Here is a 21,674-nt window from a genome sequence, read left to right as displayed (position 1 = left end):
CCATTCTAGTTTGTTGGTGATGTGGACACCAAGGAACTTGAAGCTCTCAACCTGCTCCACCGCAGCCCCGTCGATGAGAATGGGGGCGTACTCGGTCCTCCTTTTCCTGTAGTCCACAATCATCTCCTTAGTCTTGGTTATGTTGAGGGATAGGTTGTTATTCTGGCACCACCCGGCCAGGTCTCTGACCTCCTCCCTATAGGCTGTCTTGTTGTTGTCAGTGACCACTGTTGTGTCGTCTGCAAACTTAATGTTGGTGTTGGAGTTGTGCCTGGCCATGCAGTCGTGGGTGAACAGGGAGTACAGGAGGGGACTGAGCACGCACCCCTGGGGGGCTCCAGTGTTGAGAAGGCTCGTGTCACTGGGCAGCTCGCGGCTGTGCTTCCCTTTGTAGTCTGTAATAGTTTGCAAGCCCTGCCACACAAGACGAGCGTCGGAGCCGGTGTAGTATGATTCAATCGTATCCCTGTATTGACGCTTTGCCTGTTTGATGGTTCGTCGTAGGGCATAGCAGGATTTCTTGTAAGCTTCCGGGTTAGAGTCCCGCACCTTGAAAGCGGCAGCTCTGCCCTTTAGCTCAGTGCAAATGTTGCCTGTAATCCATGGCTTCTGGTTGGGGTATGTACGTACAGTCCCAGTGGGGACGACGTCCTCAATGCACTTATTGTTAAAGCCAGTGACTGATGTGGTGTACTTAATGCCATCGGAAGAATCTCGGAACATGTTCCAGTCTGTGATAGCAAAACAGTCCTATAGTTTAGCATCTGCTTCATCTGACCACTTTTTTTATAGAACGAGTCACTGGTGCTTCCTGCTTTAATATTTGCTTGAAAGCCGGAATCAGGAGGATAGAGTTGTGGTCGGATTTACTAAATGGAGGGCGAGGGAGAGCTTTGTACGCGTCTCTGTGTGTGGAGTACAGGTGATCTAGAATTATTTTCCCTCTGGTTGCACATTTAACATGTTGATAGAAATTTGTTAGAACTGATTCAAGTTTCCCTGCATTAAAGTCTCCGGCCACTAGGAGGGCCGCCTCTAGGTGAGTGGTTTCCTGTTTGCTTATTTCCTTATACTGCTGACTGAGTGCGGTCTTAGTGCCAGCATCTGTCTGTGGGGGTAAATAAACAGCCACGAAAAGTATAGCTGAAAATTCTCTAGGCAAGTAGTGTGACCTGCAATTTATCACAATATACTTCAGGCAAGCAAAATCTAGAGACTTCCTCAGATTTCGTGAACCAGCTGTTAATTACAAATATGCACAGACCGACCCCCCCCCCCCCTCGTCTTACCGGAGTGTGCTGTTCTATCTTGCCAGTGCAGCGTATATCCCGCTAGCTGAATATCCATGTCGTCATTCAGCCACGATTCCGTGAAACATAGGATATTACAGTTTTTGATGTCCCGTTGGTAGGATATTCGTGATCATACCTCGTCTAATTTATTGTCCAATGATTGCACGTTGGCGAGTAATATTGACGATAACGGCAGCTTTCCCACTCGCCTTCTGCGGGTCCTCACGAGGCATCCCGCTCTGTGTCCCCTGTACCTGCGTTTCTTCCTCTGTCACGACTTCTACCAAAGTCGGTTCCTCTCCTTGTTCAGGTGGCGCTCGGTGGTCGGCGTCGCCGGTCTTCTAGCCATCATCGATCCATTTTTCATTTTCCATTTGTTTTGTCTTGTCTTCTCACACACCTGGTCGAAATTCTCCTCATTACATGTTGTGTATTTAACCCTCTGTTCCCCCCATGTCTTTGTGCAGAATTGTTTGTTGTAAGTGCTTGTGCACATGTTTACTGGTGCGCGTCGGGTTTTGTACCCATGTTGGTATTTTCTGTATGCCGTTGGTTTTGGAATTAAACTGCTCCGGCTATTTCCTAGTTCTGCTCTCTTGCATCTGACTTCACTGCCACCAGTTATGCATGCCTTTACAGAATTCCGCACCACTATATGGAGTCAGCAGGAGCAGATGCCCCTGATATAGGGGTCGAGGAGCGAGTCCAGGATCAAGCAGCGATGATCCACCATCTCGGCACCGTCATGGACCGCGTGGTCCAAACCATGGACCACTGGGAGAGACAGGGAGTTCCTCCAGCACCTCCCCCAGCACAACCAGGGCCTCCACTACTCGCTTCCCCTTCACCCGATCCAAGTGGGATTCGTCTCGCCCTTCCTTGGGAGTACGATGGGACTGCTGCACGCTGCCAGGGGTTCCTATTGCAGCTAGAGCTCTACCTGGCAACCGTCCACCCGGCTCCTTCGGGCCGTGAGAGGGTGTCCGCCCTCGTCTCGTGCCTCTCAGGGAAAGCCCTGGAGTGGGCCAACGCCGTGTGGGGAGAAGGAGACGCGGCGCTGGACCATTTTGAGGATTTCACCTGCCATTTCCGGGAGGTCTTTGACCACCCGCCCGAGGGTAGAGCGGCAGGTGAACGTCTCTACCACCTGAGGCAGGGGACGAGGAGCGTCCAGGAGTTCGCCATGGACTTTCGGTCCCTGGGTGCCAGCGCGAGATGGAGCGACAGAGCCCTGATCGACCACTATCGCTGCAGTTTGCGTGAGGACGTCCGTCGGGAGTTGGCCTGCAGGGACACCACCCTCACCTTCGACCAGCTGGTGGACCTGTCTATCCGGTTGGATAACCTGCTGGCTACCTGCGGACGTCCAGATCGGGGTCTGTCGGTTCCATCCCCAAGCACCACCACTCTGATGCCCATGGAGCTGGGAGGTGCTGTGCACAGGGAGACCGGAGGAGGTTCCGTCTCGTGCACCATCTGTGGCCGCAGAGGTCACACTGCTGGTCGGTGCAGGGTTGGTTCCTCTGGGGATCGAGGCAGTAGGCAGGGCGCTCTGGTGTCACCCCAGGTGAGCCGGCACCATTCTCACCCAGAGCCCTCTGTTGCACACATGTTTTTGTATGTCACTTTTCCAGAATTTTCCCCGCATTCCTAGCATAAGGCGCTCGTCGATTCAGGCACGGCTGGGAATTTTATAGACAAATCGTTTGCCCATAGGTTAGGGATCCCCATTGTTCCCGTGGCTGTGCCCTTCTCCGTTCACGCCTTAGATAGTCGACCATTAGGGTCAGGGTTGATTAGGGAGGCCACCACTCCCCTGGGCATGGTGACGCAGGGGGATCACAAGGAGAGAATTAGTCTCTTCCTTATTGACTCTCCTGTGTTTCCCGTGGTGCTAGGCCTACCCTGGTTAGCCTGTCACGACCCCACTGTATCGTGGCAGAGGGCTCTCACGGGGTGGTCGCGAGAGTGCTCGGGTAGATGTTTAGGGGTTTCCGTTGGTGTTACTACGGTGGAGTGCTTGTGCACATGTTTACTGGTGCGCGTCGGGTTTTGTACCCATGTTGGTATTTTCTGTATGCCGGTGGTTTTGGAATTAAACTGCTCAGGCTCTTTCCTAGTTCTGTTCTCCTGCGTCTTACTTCACTGCCACCAGTTACGCATGCCTTTACATCCTCTTGCAAATAATGGGGATGTTGGCCTTGTCGGGTGTTTGGAGAATGTCCTGTGCATCTTGCTTGATGAAGAAAAAATCTTTGTCTAATCCGAGGTGAGTGATCACTGTCCTGATATCCAGAAGCTATTTTTTGCCGTAAGATACTAGAACTAGATCTCAGAGAGACATAAGATACTATAACTCAGAGAGATATAAGATACTAGAACTAGAACTCAGAGAGATATAAGATATTAGAACTCAGAGAGATACTAGAACTAAACCTCAGAGATATATAAGATAGTAGACCTCAGAGAGACATATGATGCTAGACCTCAGAGAGATATAAGATACTAGAACTAGAACTCAGAGAGACATAAGACACTAGAACTCAGAGAGACATAGGATACTAGACCTCAGAGAGACATTACGATACTCGAACTAGAACTCAGAGAGACATAAGATACTAGAACTAGAACTCAGAGAGATATAGGATACTAGACCTCAGAGAGACATAAGATACTACAACTAGAACTGAGAGACATAATATACTAGAACTAGACCTCAGAGAGACATAAGATGCTATAACTCAGAGAGACATAAGATACTAGAACTAGAACTCAGAGAGATATAAGATATTAGAACTCAGAGAGATACTAGAACTAAACCTCAGAGATATATAAGATACTTGACCTCAGAGAGACATAAGATACTAGACCTCAGAGAGATATAAGATGCTAGACCTCAGAGAGATATAAGATGCTAGACCTCAGAGAGATATAAGATACTAGAACTAGAACTCAGAGAGACATAAGACACTAGACCTCAGAGAGACATAGGATACTACAACTAGAACTCTGAGAGACATAAGATACTAGAACTAGACCTCAGAGAGACAAGATACTAGAACTCAGAGAGACATAAGATACTAGAACTAAAACTCAGAGAGACATAAGATACTAGAACTAAAACTCAGAGAGACATAAGATACTAGAACTAGAACTCAGAGAGACAAGATACAAACTCAGAGTGACAAGATACTAGAACTAGAACTCAGAGAGATATAAGATACTAGACCTCAGAGAGATATAAGATACTAGAACTAGAACTCAGAGAGATATAAGATACTAGACCTCAGAGAGATATAAGATACTAGAACTAGAACTCAGAGAGATATAAGATACTAGAACTAGAACTCAGAGAGATATAAGATACTAGACCTCAGCGAGATATAAGATACTAGAACTAGAACTCAGCGAGATATAAGATACTAGAACTAGACCTCAGAGAGACATAAGATACTAGAACTAGAACTCAGAGAGACATACTATACTAGACCTCAGAATTCCCAGTCTGAATGGGCATGGAAGGGTAGAAGATAGCAACGCCTTTGATTAACTATCTAAACAAAATGATTGGTAAATTGGTTATCCAGCTAGCTAGCGCTCTACCTTCCCTGATGTGAACCTTGACATTAATGGTGTTTATGTTGCGATTGGTCATTAGAATGTGCATTAATTCAATCAAGGGCCTAATGCCAATATCCTGTGTGAAAGGTCACAAGTCACACAACTGAAATCCTCTTCATATCATATATGCATCAACTTGTTTTTGTGCACCGCAGTGTTCTGAATGGACTAGCATTATATATGCACGGGCTGCCATACCTGGGCGAATTCCATACCTGGACGAAGACAGTTAATATGATGATGGCGATGGATGCAGTAACAAATCAATTATTTTGCTGGTTGTTGTCTAGCAAGGTAAAGACTAGGGCAAAGCAGATGGCCCCTCGCAGGCTATGTTGAAGGGAACGGTACGAAAAGGGTTAGCGATTTGAGTCAAGACTCGCACACCTGGAAGAGAGCGAGAACACAGAAGAAGGAGTGGAGCTGTGTGTAGAGTATATGAGCGCAAACGCACACACACACACACACACACACACACACACACACACACACATACACATTAACAAATGACATCAACAAGGGATCATAGCTTTCACCTGGATTGACCTGGTCAGTCTATGTCATGGAAAGAGCGAGGTGTTCATACTGTTTTGTACACTCAGTGTATATGTGTGTGTTAACACACTCCCACCATGATGCTGGAGATGGAGAACAGCTCAGCCACCAGGTAGGCCGGGTAAGTGTACATAAAGACGAAAAGCGCCTGAGGCTCTTCGCCTGAGGCTACTGAAGCTACAAGCTTAGACCACTGCGCCACTCGGGAGGCCCGACCCTAATACCTTTAGACACCGCGAACATAGCTACCGGGTCCACCATAGAGATGATGGAGGCAAACAGCAGGTTCTCCTGCAGATTGGTGTCCTTCAACCAGAATGCCTCAATCCGGCAGAGGACATAGAGAGACAGGCCAATGCCAATACTGTTCCACAGGGTGCACACCACGGCATAGCACAACACGTGCCCACCTTCTCTAAGAAGGTCCGGGTGGGCAGGAAGTAGCTGTTGTTGAGGACGATAGGGGCAGCATGTAGAGGAAAAAGACAACAGGGCTGAGGACCGCAGGGGGAATTTATTATTTACCTTTATTTAACTTGGCAAGTCAGTTAAGAACAAATTCTTATTTTCAATGACAGCCTAGGAACAGTGTTCAGCAGAACGACAGATTTGTACCTTGTCAGATCAGGGATTCAATCTTGTAACCTTTCGGTTACTAGTCCAACACTAACCACTAGGCTACACTTTGAAGAACCTAAAATCTAAAATCGATATGATTTGAGCTTGGCTGAATACAAAAACACAAATTCCTTGAGTTCATTTTACAGAAGAAAATGATTGTACTATTCAAATCATGTTGTTTGTCAGGTTTAAAGGAAAATGATTACACCATAAAACATTATTGATGTTTCAATGATAAATCACAGAAGGCTTCCAAAAGGGTTCTTTGGCTGTTCCTAGTAGAACCCTTTTTGGTTCCAGGTCGAACCCTTTTGGAAAGTGTACTACATGGAACCCAAAATGGTTCTACCTGGAACCAAAAGGGTTCTACCTTGAACCAAAAATGGTTCTTCAAAGGGTGCTTCTATGGGGATAGCCGAAGAGCCCTTTTAGGTTCTAGATCAGTGTTCACCAAGTCTTGTACCCCCAACAGTACACATTTTCATTATAGCCCTGAACAAGCACACCTGATTCAACTCATTGAGGGCTTGATGATTAGTTGACAAGTTGAATCAGATGTGCTTGTCCAGGGTTACAATATAAATGTTTACTGTTGGGGGTACTGGAGGACCAGGGTTGGGAAGCACTGCTCTAGATGGTACATTTTCTTTTAAGAGAATAGAGACCACACAAATGTGAAAGCTGCGACTGCAAATTGTGGCCACATGATGGTAGTACAGCTTAATCTAACTGTGAACTGAAGAAGAAGAATGCAAACTTAATCAATAAGGCCCGAGGGGGTGTGATATATGTCCAATATACCACAGCTAAGGGCTGTTCTTACGCACAACGCAACATGGAGTATACTGGTATATTGGCCATATATCACAAACCCCCGAGGTTCCTTATTGCTATTATAAACTGGTTAGCAATGTAATTAGAGAAGTGAAAATACATGTTTTGTCATACCCGTGATATACCAAGGCTTTCAGCCAATCAGCATTCAGGGCTCAAACCACCCGGTTTGTAATAGTAATAACCAGTGATATGCTCAGGTAATGACATATGATAACATTTGAAATGACTGTAATAATGACTGTCTATGCAGGGCAGGAACATAATGCTGGACCATGCCTTACTGGAGCCAAGATGTTGCAAAGATAGACTTAAAACAAGGATTTAGCCTTCCTACAGGATTTAGCCAGAATTCATCACAGGCCTGACTGAGCTACTGCACAGCATCCCTCAACCACAAGAGAGTGAAGCCATTTTTATTTGAGACAGATAACTTTTATAATAATAATGATCATTATAATAATAATGTATTCCATTTAACGGACGCTTTTATCCATGTAAGTGGATTTGTATCAGTTCAATCATAGCATAGACTCATATCTTGATTATATTCTGCAGCCTGACTTTCCCAATGTCATTGACTTCTGTTTTGAATCTAAATATAGTTCTTCGTGCCTTTTATTGGTCATTCCAAAATCGAATTAGATTTTTCCCAGGACACTGTGCAAAGATGTAGCCTATCATGATTTACTGAAAATAGATTTGTCTTCAATAAAGTTGTGTCCTCCTGAATGTGCCTCAGACTCAAGTAGGGAGAGGTTCCTTTAATGAAGTTGCGACGTCACATGATACAATGTAGCGGAGAGGCGAGGCGAGATCACACTGCGGAGTGCACAGACAGGCTGGAAACAAATGTAACAAGCGACCGTCAACACCAACCGCTCTCTCTTTCCCACCAAATTAATTGTCATCAAACGTCGTAGAAAGGTTTGTGTCTTCATCTTGAAATGCAGTTATCTGGTTAGTTGGAGAGGCAGGAGAAGTCGCCATGAGAAGGTTAGCATAATAGCTCATTTGCTCATTAATTGTTTACACCTCCTTGCAAAAAAAGCTTCAACTTAAGTTGTATTCTTCTCTGTATAGTCAGTTATCACCCATATGCTTTTTATTTATTGCGGTCTACAGCTAGTTATTGCCTATGATACGTTTAGGTATGAACACCACCTGCAACTTAGGCTAGTCGTCTTATTTTCATGCAATGTTTTCATGTGGGAAGAGAGGAGCGAGCAGAGGATGCGCACTCTGCCTCAATCACCAAGACATACGGGGCTTTTAATGTGGATGGACATTGTATTCTTTCCTAGACATCCTATGTATTCTTTCCTAGTATTTTATGACTATCTGCAGTCAGGCTGTGAAATTATATCCGTAGCCCACTGAGTGCCTGCCTCCTTGTTCATCCACTTAAACACTCTTGGTCCATGATAAACCATATTCTAGTATTTTATTGAATAATCTATTACCGTGAAATTCTCTCAGCTAACATTCATTGTCATCATGACGGGTTCTTGGCATTTCCAGGGCAGCATTGTACGTTCAAATCTATGACGACTGTGTTTTGTGTTGGCTGATCTTGAATGGTGGAGTTAAGGGGGTTCTAGTTACTGAAAGTGGAAGTGGTGGGTTATATAAGCCTGTTGGGAGAGTGGTGGTGTGGTTGACAGGCCTTTCCTACGAGCCTCAGTTAGTTCCACATGGCTAAAATGAAAACAAGCGGTGTCAGCTTTACAGACCAGATGGGTGCATTATTGAACACTCTCTCAGCATCATCACCATCACCTCCTGTGCAGTCTTCTACCAACGCTTTAACTGTAACTCTGTTTTCTTGTAAGATTACTATTTAATTTATTTGAAACATTTGTGTGTGTGTTATCAGTATCAACACAGCCACTGTAATTGTATTGTAAATCATCCCGTTGTGACACAGGCTGAAGTGGACAGTGAGCGTCCAGAGGAGTTTGTTATGAACCGGTGAAACCTCATCCATGTGATTTATCACAATTCATCCTCAGCAGTGTTATCTCTGACCTGGATCTGACAGTGTTTTTATTTATTTCTTTTCTTTCACCTTTATATAACCAGGTAGGCTAGTTGAGAACAAGTTCTCATTTGCAACTGCGACCTGGCCAAGATAAAGCGTAGCAATTCGACACATACAACAACACACAGTTACACATGGAATAAACAAAACATACAGTCAATAATACAGTAGAGCAAAAGAAAACAAAAAGTATATATACAGTGAGTGCAAATGAGGTAAGTTAAGACAATAAATAGGCCATGGTGGTGAAGTAATTACAATATAGCAATTAAACACTGGAATGGTAGATGTGCAGAAGATGAATGTGCAAGTAGAGCTACTGGGGTGCAAAGGAGCAAGATAAATAAATACAGTATGGGGAGGAGGTAGGTAGATAGATGGGCTGTTTACAGATGGGCTATGTACAGGTGCAGTGATCTGTGAGCTGCTCCGACAGCTGGTGCTTAAAGCTAGTGAGGGAGGTAAGTCTCCAGCTTCAGAGATTTTTGCAGTTCGTTCCAGTCATTGGCAGCAGAGAACTGGAAGGAAAGGTGGCCAAAGGAGGAATTGGCTTTGGGGGTGACCAGTGAGATATACCTGCTGGAGCGCATGCTACGAGTGGGTGCTGCCCGCCTTATCTCAGCGCTTTACCTAGCAGAGACTTGTAGATAACCTGTAGCCAGTGGGTTTGGCGATGAGTATGAAGCGAGGGCCAACCAACGAGGTGGGTAGTGTATGGGGCTTTGGTGAAAAAACAGATGGCACTGTGATAGATTGCATCCAGTTTGTTGAGTAGAGTGTTGGAGGCTATTTTATAGATGACTTCACCGAAGTCGAGGATTGGTAGGACGGTCAGTTTTACGAGGGTGTGTTTGGCAGCATGAGTGAAGGATGCTTTGTTGCGATATAGGAAGCCGATTGGAGATGCTTAATGTGAGTCTGGAAGGAGAGTTTACAGTCTAACCAGACACCCAGGTATTTGTAGTTGTCCACGTATTCTAAGTCAGAGCCGTCCAGAGTAGTGATGCTGGACGGGCGAGCAGGTGCGGGCAGTGATTGATTGAATAGCATGCATTTAGTTTTACCTGCGTTTAAGAGCAGTTAGAGGCCACGGAAGGAGAGTTGTATGGCATTGAAGCTCGTCTGGAGGTTAGTTAACACAGTGTCCAAAGAGGGGTCAGAAGTATACAGAATGGTGTCGTCTGCATAGAGGTGGATCAGAGAATCACCAGCAGCAAGAGCAACATCATTGATGTATACAGAGAAGAGAGTTGGCCCGAGAATTGAACCCTGTGGCACACCCATAGGCTGCCAGAGGTCCGGACAACAGGCCCTCCGATTTGACACACTGAACTCTATCAGAGAAGTAGTTGGTAAACCAGGCGAGGCAATCATTTGAGAAACCAAGGCTGTCGAGTCTGCCAATAAGAATGTGGTGATTGACAGAGTCAAAAGCCTTGGCCAGGTCGATGAATACGGCTGCACAGTAATGTCTCTTATCGATGGCGGTTATGATGTCGTTTAGGACCTTGAGCGTGGCTGAGGTGCACCCATGACCAGCTCTGAAACCAGATTACATAGCGGAGAAGGTACGGTGGGATTCGAAATGGTCGGTAATCTGTTTGTTAACTTGGCTTTCGAAGACTTTAGAAAGACAGGGTAGGATAGATATAGGTCTGTAGCAGTTTTGGTCTAGAGTGTCACCCCCTTTGAAGAGGGGGATGACCGCGGCAGCTTTCCAATCTTTGGGAATCTCAGACGATACGAAAGAGAGGTTGAACAGGGTAGTAATAGGGGTTGCAACAATTTCGGTAGATCATTTTAGAAAGAGAGGGTCCAGATTGTCTAGCCTGGCTGATTTGTATGGGTCCAGATTTTGCAGCTCTTTCAGAACATCAGCTATCTGGATTTGGGTGAAGGAGAAATGGTGGGGGCTTTGGCGGGTTGCTGTGGAGGGTGCTGGGCAGTTGACCGGGGTAGGGGTAGCCAGGTGGATAGCAGGGCCAGCCGTAGAGAATTGCTTATTGAAATTCTCAATTATAGTGGATTTATTGGTGGTGACAGTGTTTCCTAGCCTCAGAGCAGTGGGCAGCTGGGAGGAGGTGCTCTTATTCTCCATGGACTTTACACTGTCCCAGAACTTTTTTGAGTTAGTACTACAGGATGCAAATTTCTGTTTGAAAAAGCTAGCCTTAGCTTTTCTAACCGCCTGTCTATATTTGTTCCTAACTTCCCTGAAAAGTTGCATATCATGGGGGCTATTCGATGCTAATGCACAATGCCACAGGATATTTTTGTGCTGGTCAAGGGCAGACAGGTCTGGAGTGGACCAAGGACTATATCTATTCCTAGTTCTACATTTTTTGAGTGGGGCATGCTTATTTAAGATGGTGAGGAATGCACTTTTAAAGAATAGCCAGGCATCATCTACTGACGGGATGAGGTCAATGTCATTCCAGGATACCCCAGGTCGATTAGAAAGGCCTGCTCGCAGAAGTGTTTTAGGGAGCGTTTGACAGTGATGAGGGGTGGTCGTTTGGTCGCAGACGCATTACGGATGCAGGCAATGAGGCAGTGATTGCTGAGATCTTGATTGAAAACAGCAGAGGTGTATTTGGAGGGCGAGTTAGTTAGGATGACATCTGAGGGTGCCTGTGTTTATGGATTTGGGGTTGTACCTGGTAGGTTCATTGATAATTTGTCTGAGATTGAGGGCGTCAAGCTTGTAAATTGTGTATATGCATGGCTCCTTTGTAAAAGAGACCTTGGTCTCAGTGGGACTCAGCAACAGGCCTACCTACACAGCCTGTTGAAATCCCTGAGAATGCCAGGAAGTTGGTTCCACCTTCATTGGGGAGGATGGGCTCATAGTAATGGCTGGAACATGATCAATGGAATGGTATCAAATTCATCAAACACATGGTTGCCATGTGTTTGATACCAGTCAATTGTCTCCATTCCAGCCATTATGAGCCATCCTCCCCTCAGTAGCCTCCTGTGCTGAGAACCCAGTGTCTCTGTCCCATCACATCACTCAACTGTCTGTCTACATTAAAATTGGCACAGTATACCCTAGTATATTTTGCACAACTCTTGACCAGAGCCCATAGTACACTATATATAGGGAATAGGGTGCATTTTGGTTCACTAGGGAGTAGGGTGTCGTTTCGGACACAGCCTTTGTACTGCTGGATTAGCTCTGTCTCACATGGACCAAAGTGGAGATGATGTGTGTTTGTGGCGATACGATAAGAACAACTGATGAACAAGAACATGACCAAGTGAAAAATGACATCAGTTTGAGAGGCATACAGTGCCTGGCCAGAGGTGACAGCCCTTAGCTGCCTTTGCTGAGTGCTAGTTTGCGTACATAATCACATTAGCATGATTTACTAATAATTAATTCAACTTTTGTAGCGCTATTTATTCCATAACGATTCTCAAAGAGCTTTAAAGAAAGAAAAGACACCAGTCATGAGATGGACAGTCATTAGAGGGTTGGGAAAGTCCATGGCTTGAGTGGTTATCTGAATTGATGACCACTACAAATCACGCGAGTGGAGTGAGGTCGTAAAGGCAGACTCAGTCAGTGGTTTCCTGGTAGGAGCCATCAGAGCCAAGGTCAAGGGGAGGGGACATGCTTATTGATTGAGAGGAAGCTTACGAGTTACGACCAGGCATCTGGAAAGACCAGGAGCTGTTTCTGAGACTACTCCCAGTTGGCTTGACTAGGCTGTTGCTCAGTACTACATTGTACTAAGTTGGGCACTGTAGTTTTGCGATTCAATATAGTAGCTAGCTACCTCTCGCACACGTGCGCATACAGACCCTGAGGCCACTGTGTATGTAACTATGTATGGGGGAGTGCTGTGACTCAGCGATGGGATTTTTCTCCCACTGGGCTCAGAGGGCAACCAGGAGCTCTCTCGCTCTCGCTCGCTCTCAATATTGCCAAAGCAACAATGTATACATTGTAATGTAATAAATCTAAATATGGAAAATGAATCTATAACTAACTAAATCTCTCTCTCTGAGAAGACACTTAAGATTCATATCAGTGTTTTAAAGACAGTGAATTGAATGCTCTGCCTACTCTGTTGCTCTTATAAGCCAATAATAGCTTCCCACATAAACACACACTCAATCAGGCTCATGCATGTTACGTCATCATACGATGCTCCTGCAACACACTACACTCATGTCGTCATACTCTTCTCCAACACACACATTGACACACTTTCTACGGTTGCTATCTTACTAATTACTCTGCTATAATCTTTTTTTCCTTTGTCATAAAAGTCTGCTTGTTAAACTCTCCTTTCTCTTTCATGAATTTACTTATGAGCGACATTGTACATCCTGCTACTTGGTGGATAGCCGGTGCCTCAAACAGCAATAGCTACTCTGCCTCGCTGCATTGCCTTGCCTGTCTTTGCTGTTTTACACTGAAATCCATTAGACCTGAACCAAAGTTGTTGTTTTAGGGATCTGTGCTGACAGGTCTGTAGTCAAGTAGTGGCGGGTGCTATCCCGAGTCCACTCTCTCTGGATGTGTCTCAAATGACACCCTGTACCTTAAGATGTGCACTACTTTTGAACAGTGCCCATAATGCTCTGGTCAAAAGTAGTGCACTTTATAGGGAATAGGGTGCTGTTTGGGACATAAACCTCTGCGTTTCCCTCTTATGCAACAGACTGAATTATTGATGATGGCAGGCTAAATGGAGACCATAAATCCACATTTGTAGAAAAGTGAAACCTGCCGTTGGTCAGTCGGTGCCCTACACTAAACGGTACTAAGGATAGGACCCCGGGAGAGAGGGAGGCGTGACTGCAAACGTGACACAGTGCAGGGAGCAGGGAAGTGTTCTCCAGCCACCACAGTTGATTATTTATTGGTCTGGGAATCAACAACATGTAACAGGCCTACAGCATACAGCTCTTTCACAGTTTCTTCCTGGACGTTTCCCAAATCACTGAGGAGGTTCTGGAGCAGGGTTTAGGATGGGAACAGTGACACCTCTCCCCTTCATTTCCTTCCTTGTCTGGACAAAGCCTGTCTGGGTCCTGTCAGCCCAGTTTGTCACTGAGCATCCACAGTCCCGTCTGTCCCTTCCTGTCCCTCTCCGTGTATTTCTGCTGGCGAACAGTGTCAGCCAGAGAGAAGACATTACCTTATCAGTCTGCTTCTCTTAGCTACTGCAGGAATAAGGAGAGGGAGAGAAATAGAGAGGGACAGATGGGGAGAGGGAGGGCGAAGGAGGCAGGCAGAAAGTACGAGAGCAAGCGAGGAAGGGATGAAGAAAGTGGGAGGCAGAGAGAGGGAGAGAGATGGGGAGAGTGTAAGCAGTGATGATGACGCTGCTGCTGCGTGTGGGTTTGTTTACATGCTGCTCTGCTGTGAGGAGACCGCATCCACAGCCGGGCCCTTCACTCGCTACGCAGACTGTCATCTTACCCTATAGACGAGGAACCAAGCTCAGCTGTTAGGAGCAGCGATGTACTAGTCTGTCTGTACAGCTGTAGCATGCAGCCGGATATGGATTAGCCCTTCTACAGGCCTGCACTGTGCTTTGTCACTCGCCACCATGCTGCTTCATTTACTAGCTGCTATGCTAATGCTACTATCTACAGGCTGCCTGTAGCATTCACTGGATAAAGGTATGGATTTTTGGGGAGATTTTAAATATAATCTATGTATTGTATCTGATTTATGTGATGACTGGACTGAAGCCATTTTGCGAAGACTACTACTTAGCATCCCTTCTTATGCTCAGTCTGTAGAATTAGGCACTACTCTAACCCCCTATGGTGGTTTTGGCTGGGGTGATGCACTCAGATGGGCCGTTGACAGGGAATAAATAATACCCAGAGTCCTCTGCATGCTGTTCTAAACGGACGCCCTCGTCAGCCGTAATGAGTGAGTCCTCTTCAGACTGCCTATGAAGGAGGAATCTAATGGCAGAAACATGCATTTATCATAGTGTGGGTTTATCTATTGATTAAATAGGAAAACAGCTCCTTGCTGCTCTGTGGCAATGTTTATCTAGTCTTTGTTGCAGTGTTCAGTGTTTGTCTGTTAACTCCCACTGGTGAGATTATGGGCCTAGCTTCTCGGCTACGCCAACATTGGGTTGAATCGGATGGGTTAGCGCTGAACAGTAACAAAAGCCTTCACTCACTGGGTCCCAACGACCAGGCTTGAAGAACATTGGTCAATGTCAACATTCAATAACGTGACTAATGCCAGTGATCTGAAGACATTTTTAGACTGTCAGTTAAATTGGGGATGTGTTTCTTCCTTAAAGTAGACTCAGCGAAATGACATTGCCACAAGCAGAACCGGAGATATTGAGATGAGTGAGATGTAACACTTCACTATCACACAGTCACACACTGTATCTTCGAATGTGCATGAGTTTTCTTCACGCTGTGAACAGTGTGGTAGCCAGGGGACCCAAAACAGTGGAGAAGTTGAGCCTCACACTTCAAAGCTCTAGGTTTTTGCAAAAATGTACCCACTCTGCTGTACACTTTCTGCATATACAGTTGCAAGAAAAAGTATGTCAACCCTGTGGAATTACCTGGATTTATGCATAAATTGGTCCAAAAATGTGATCTGATCTTCCTTTGTCACAGCAATAGACTGTGTGCTTAAATTAACAACACACAGATTATTGTATTGTTCTTGTCTATATTGATACATAATTTAAACATTCACTGTGCAGGTTGGGGGAAAGTATGTGAACCCCGAGGCTAATGACTTCTCCAAAAGATAATTGGAGTCAGGAGTCAGCTAACCTGGAATCCAATCAATGAGACGAGATTGGAGATGTTGGTTAGAGCTGCCCTGCAATATAAAAAAAAACTCACAAAATGTGAGTTTGCTACTCACATGAAGCATTGCCTGATGTGAACCATGCCTCGAACAAAAGAGATCTCAGAAAACCTAAGATTAAGAATTGTTGACTTGCATAAAGCAAGGGTTACAAAAGTATCTCTAAAAGCCTTGATGTTCATCAGTCCACGGTAAGACAAATTGTCTATAAATGGAGAAAGTTCAGCACTGTTGCTACTCTCCCTAGGAGTGGCCGTCCTGCAAAAATGACTGCAAGAGCACAGCACAGAATGCTCAATGAGGTTAAGAATAATCCTAGAGTGTCAGCTAAAAACTTACAGGAATCTCTGGAACATGCTAACATCTCTGTTGACGAGTCTACAATAGGTAAAACACTAAACAAGAATGGTGTTCATGGAAGGACACCACGGAAGAAGCCACTGTTGTCCAAAACAACATTGCTGCATGTCTGAAGTTCGCAAAAGAGCACCTGGATGTTCCACCACTATTCTGTGGATAGATTAAACTAAAGTTGTTTGGAAGGAACACGCAACACCATGTGTGTAGAAAAAAAGGCACAGCACACCAACACCTCATGCCAACTGTAAAGTATGGTGGAGAGACATTATGGTTTGGGCTGCTTTTCTGCCTCAGGGCCTGGACAGCTTGCTATCATTGACGGAAAAATGAATTCCCATTTTGCAGGAAAATGGAGGGCTGTCTGCCAATTGAAGTTCAACAGAAGTTGGGAGATGCAGCAGGACAACGAAGTAAATCAACAACAGAATGGCTTGAACAGAAGAAAATACGCCTTCTGGAGTGGCCTAGTCAGAGTCCTGACCTCAACCCGATTGAGATGCTGTGGCATGACCTTGAGTGGTTCACACCAGACGTCCTCAAGAATATTGCTGAACTGAAACAGTTTTGTAAAGAGGAATGGTCCAAAATTCCTCCTGACCGTTGTGCAGGTCTGATCCGCAACTACAGAAAACGTTTGGTTGTTATTGCTGCTAAAGGAGGATCAACCAGTTATTAAATCCTAGGGTTCACATACCTTTCCCAACCTGCACTGTGAATGTTTACACGGTGTGTTCAATAAAGACATAAAAATGTATAATTGTTTGTGTTATTAGATTAAGCAGACTGTGTTTGTCTATTGTTGTGACTTAGATGAAGATCAGATCAAATTTTATGACCAATTTATGCAGAAATCCAGGTAATTCCAAATGGTTCACATATACTTTTTCTTGTCATTTTGTTACGTTACAGCCTTATTCTAAAATGGATGATATTGTTTTTTGTACTGGGCTGTACGCACTACCCTCTGTAGCGCCATGCGAACGATCAGATGCCGAGCAGTTGCCATACCAGGCGGTGATGCAACCGGTCAGGATGCTCTCGATGGTGCAGCTGTATAACTTTTTGAGGATCTGGGGCCAAATTTTTTTTTTGTCTCCTGAAGGGGAAAAGATGTTGTCGTGGCCTCTTCACGACTGTCTTGGTATGTTTGGACCATAATAGTTCCTTGGTGATGTGGACACCAAGGAACTTGAAACTCTCGACCCGCTCCACTTCAGCCCCGTTGATGTTAATGCAGCCTGTTCGGACTGTCTCTTCCTGTAGTCCACGATCAGTTCCTTTGTCTAGCTCACATTGAGGGATAGGTTGTTGTTGTCCTGGCACCACACTGCCAGGTGTCTGACCTCCTCCCTATAGGCTGTCTCATCGGCTGTCTCATCGTTGTCGATGATCAGGCCTACCAATGTTGTGTCGTCAGCAAACCTAATGATGGTGTAGGAGTCGTGTGGCCAAGAGGGGTCCCAGTGTTGAGGATCAGCATGCCAGATGTGTTGTTGCCTACCCTTACCACTTGGGGCGGCCCGTCAGGAAGTCCAGGATCCAGTTGCAGAGGGAGGTGTTTAGTCACAGGGTCCTTAGCGTAGTCATGAGCTTTGTGGGCACTATGGTGTTGAATGCTGAGCTGTAGTCAATGAACAGCATTCTCACATACAGTTGAAGTCGGAAGTTTACATACACCTTAGCCAAATACATTTAAACTCAGTTTTTCACAATTCCTGACATTTAGTCCTAGTAAAAATTCCCTGTCTTAGGTCAGTTAGGATCACCACTTTATTTTAAGAATGTGAAATGTCAGAATAATAGTAGAATGATTTATTTCAGCTTTTATTTCTTTCATCACATTCCCAGTGGGTCAGAAGTTTACATGCACTCAATTAGTATTTGGTAGCATTGCCTTAAACAATTTAAACTTGGGTCAAACGTTTTGGGTAGCCTTCCACAAGCTTCCCACAATAAGTTGGATGAATTTTGGCCTTTTCCTCCTGACAGAGCTTGTGTAACTGAGTCGGGTTTGTAGGCCTCCTTGCTCGCACACGCTTTCTCAGTTCTGCCCACAAATGTTCTATAGGATTGAGGTCAGGGCTTTGTGATGGCCACTCCAATACCTTGACTTTGTTGTCCTTAAGCCATTTTTCCCACAACTTTGTAAGTATGCTTGGGGTCATTGTCCATTTGGAGGACCCATTTGCGACCAAGCTTTAACTTCCTGACTGATGTCTTGATGTTGCATCAACATATCCACATAATGTTCCTTAATGATGCCATATATTTTGTGAAGTGCACCAGTCCGTCCTGCAGCAAAGCACCCCCACAACATGATGCTGCCACCCCCGTGCTTCACGGTTGGATGGTGTTCTTTGGCTTGCAAGCGTCCCCCTTTTTCCTCTGAACATAATGATGGTCATTATTGCCAAACAGTTGTATTTTTGTTTCATCAGACCAGAGGAGATTTCTCCAAAAAGTACAATAGTGTGGTCTACAGCTTATCATGAGGTATTCAACCTCAGGCGACCAATACCTCGACAGTTTAATGTCCCGTTGGTAGGATAGTCTTAATCGTAGATCGTCCAGTTTGTTTTCCAATGATTGCACATTGGCCAATAATATGGAGGGAAGTGGTGGTTTACCTACTCGTCTGCGAATTCTTTCAAGGCACTCTGCCGCCCTCCCCCTTTTCCTCCGTTTTTTTCTTCACACTGATGATGGGGATTTGGGCCTTGTCTTGACAAAGCAGTTTATCCTTCGCGTCGGACTCATTGAAGAAAAATGTTTTTCCAGTTCAAGGTGAGTAATCGCTATTCTGATGTCCAGAAGCTCTTTTTGTTCATAAGAGACAGTATCAGCAACATTATGTACAAAATGAGTTACAAACAATGTGAAAAAACGAACCAAATAGCACAGTTGGTTAGGAGCCTGTAAAAGCCACCCCCTCCGGTGCCATTATATTACTCTACCATAAAGGCCTGATTGGTGAGGTGCTGCAGAGATGACTGTCCTTCTGGAAGGTTCTCCCATCTCCACAGAGGAACTCTGGAGCTCTGTCAGAGTGACCATCGGGTTCTCGGTCACCCTCTGACCAAGGCCCTTCTCCCCCTATTGCTCTGTTTGGCTGGGCAGCCAGCTCTAGGAAGAGTCTTGGTGGTTCCTAACTTCTTCCATTTAAGAATGATGGAGGCCACTGTTCTTGGGGACCTTAAATGCTGCAGACATTTTTTGGTACCCTTCCCCAGATCTGTGCCTGGACACAATCCTGTCTCAGAGCTCTACGAACAATTCCTTCTACCTCAACTTAGTTTTTGCTCTGACATGCACTGTCAACTGTGGGACCTTTTTATATAGACAGATGTCTTTCCAAATCATGTCCAATCAATTGAATTTACTGCAGGTGGACTCCAAGTTGTAGAAACATCTCAAGGATAATCAATGGAAACAGGATGCACCAGAACTCATTTTCGAGTCTCATAGCAAAGGGTCTGAATACTTATGTAAATAAGGTATTTCATTTATAAAAATAAAAAACATTAAAAAAAATAATAAAAACAAGTTTTGACTTTGTCATTATAGGGTATTGCGTGTAGATTGAAGGGGGGGAATAATTTTATTCATTTTAGAATAAGGCTATAACGTAACAATGTGGAAAAAGTCGAGGGTTCTGAATACTTTCCGAATGCACTGTAATATTCACTGAGCTCCCATCCGTATACAATAACGGTTATTCTTGTGTTTCAGTTTGAATGTTTGTCACGTCCAGCTCACCCCATTTGAGTTAGGCATTCAGGATGAAATCAGAAGAGACAGACGTTTAATCATAATAGTTCAGAGCATTTCCATAGTAATGGATTTACGCTGAAAAAATGTATACCAAACAAAAACCATTGATTTCAACATTTTAACAAACATTAGAATTGTATGCACAAAGACTACTTTTTAATAATTAACACAACATTTTACAACACATTTACAGGATGAACTGTGCAGGTACAAAGCTTGGTAACAGAATAAAACTGAGGGAGATTTGACTGTAATTCTGTTACCAAACCTTGCATCTGCTGTTTTAATTTTATTCATTTATTTACTGTGTAAATTGTTCAAAGTAGTCATTGTGCATACATTTGTATGGTTTGTTAAACTTTGAAATCAATGTTTTTTTGTTTGGCATACATTTTTAAAGTGAAAAATTGGGGTCCCACTGTGGAATTGTCCTTCACTGCCTTTGATTCTCTCTGACTTCCCTCTTTTGGGTTCCTATGTAATCTTGAAGTTTTCTTAATTTGAACCAAGGACCTGTCTGACGACTTCCCTGTGAGATGAGGACATTGATGCATTTATCCTCAATGTGAACATTTCCTGATTGCAGTTCAGGAAGTACATCTTACCCAGCTAGACACTGAACGTGAAAAAGCTGTTGATGTTCAAAGCTCAGTCAAACATCACACAACAGGTACATCATTTATCCCATAGGGACTTCATGGTTTAAAGAAATAAGACAAATAATGGCAAAAGAAAGCGTAAGAGAATTCTGTCCAACTCCGGGGCTCTTCCTCAGTTGTGTTGATGTGTGAGAACAGTAACAGCACTGACAAGCGTGCATCATGTGCCTCAAACACTGAGGACAATCTGTAATCTCAGTCTTTCTCAACCTAGAATAGTAATGATATTAGGCCAGCCACGTAATTTGGATAAAGCGTGGCTGAGTCTTATGCTTACCTGACTTGACTGATGTGGAAGTGGGGGCTAGATGTGTGGGTAGACTACAGTACTGCAGATGGCAAGTGTTGCTCTCCTCACTGGTTATGTCATCATGATAGTTAGCCAATCAGCCTGCTAGTTGGTCGTGGCTCCACATGGTTGCAGACAGTGCTGACTCTCTCACAGGTATACTAATGATGCTACTGCGTATCATCACATGCACTAGATTGATTTGTCAGAGCACAGTAGCTGCTTTCAGGGCATTGTCTCTACACTTTGAAGGTCTGTACCAAAGTAATGGCATCTGTCTAGCAGAGTGCACAGTGTATGATGGAAGATGACAAGCAGTTATTTTGAGATATTACTCCCGTGTTTTAGGCTTGATGCACTGTTAGTTACACGTATAGAATGAGTCACATGGACTGTGATTTAGATTTCCCCTCGGGCTGGACTGTGTGTGAGCTTGTGAGAGCGAGACACACACACACACACACACACACACACAGAAGGAGGAACAGGTTATTCAGGATAGAGCATGAATCATTTCTTTAGAAGGTCAGAGCAGCTCTAACCCTTTCAGGTGAAAATTAGCATCTCCCATCCCCCTACATGTTTTAACTGACATGCATATACACACTCAAACATGCAACTACAGTGAGGGAAAAAAGTATTTGATCCCCTGCTGATTTTGTACGTTTGCCCACTGACAAAGAAATGCTCAGTCTATTATTTTAATGGTAGGTTTATTTGAACAGTGAGAGACAGAATAACAACAAAAAAATCTTGATAAATGCATGTCAAAAATGTTATAAATTGATTTGCATTTTAATGAGGGAAATAAGTA

The 21,674-nt window shown here is 44.5% G+C and overlaps 1 protein-coding gene across 2 annotated transcripts in view; it reads left to right on the top strand.

Moving 5' to 3' along the window:
* Nucleotides 1-7,699: 7,699 nt before the first annotated feature.
* The window catches only part of LOC115179807 (type I inositol 3,4-bisphosphate 4-phosphatase), a 43,364-nt gene continuing 29,389 nt past the window's right edge, over nt 7,700-21,674 (top strand). Inside the window, exon 1 of one of the 2 annotated variants that reach the window (XM_029741602.1) lies at nt 7,700-7,850. Coding sequence is in view for 1 of the 2 variants with exons in the window: in XM_029741601.1 (XP_029597461.1) it covers nt 7,912-7,919 (8 nt within the window). In the remaining variant the exon portion in view is untranslated. Of the gene's footprint in view, nt 7,851-7,896; nt 7,920-21,674 lie in introns of those variants that run through there. The other variant, XM_029741601.1, reaches the window with a different exon arrangement.

The sequence above is a fragment of the Salmo trutta genome, chromosome 39 (genome assembly GCF_901001165.1).
Source record: "Salmo trutta chromosome 39, fSalTru1.1, whole genome shotgun sequence".
Classification (NCBI taxonomy): domain Eukaryota; kingdom Metazoa; phylum Chordata; class Actinopteri; order Salmoniformes; family Salmonidae; genus Salmo; species Salmo trutta.
Note: the sequence above shows the minus strand (reverse complement) of the source record. Positions and strands in the feature narration are given on the sequence as shown.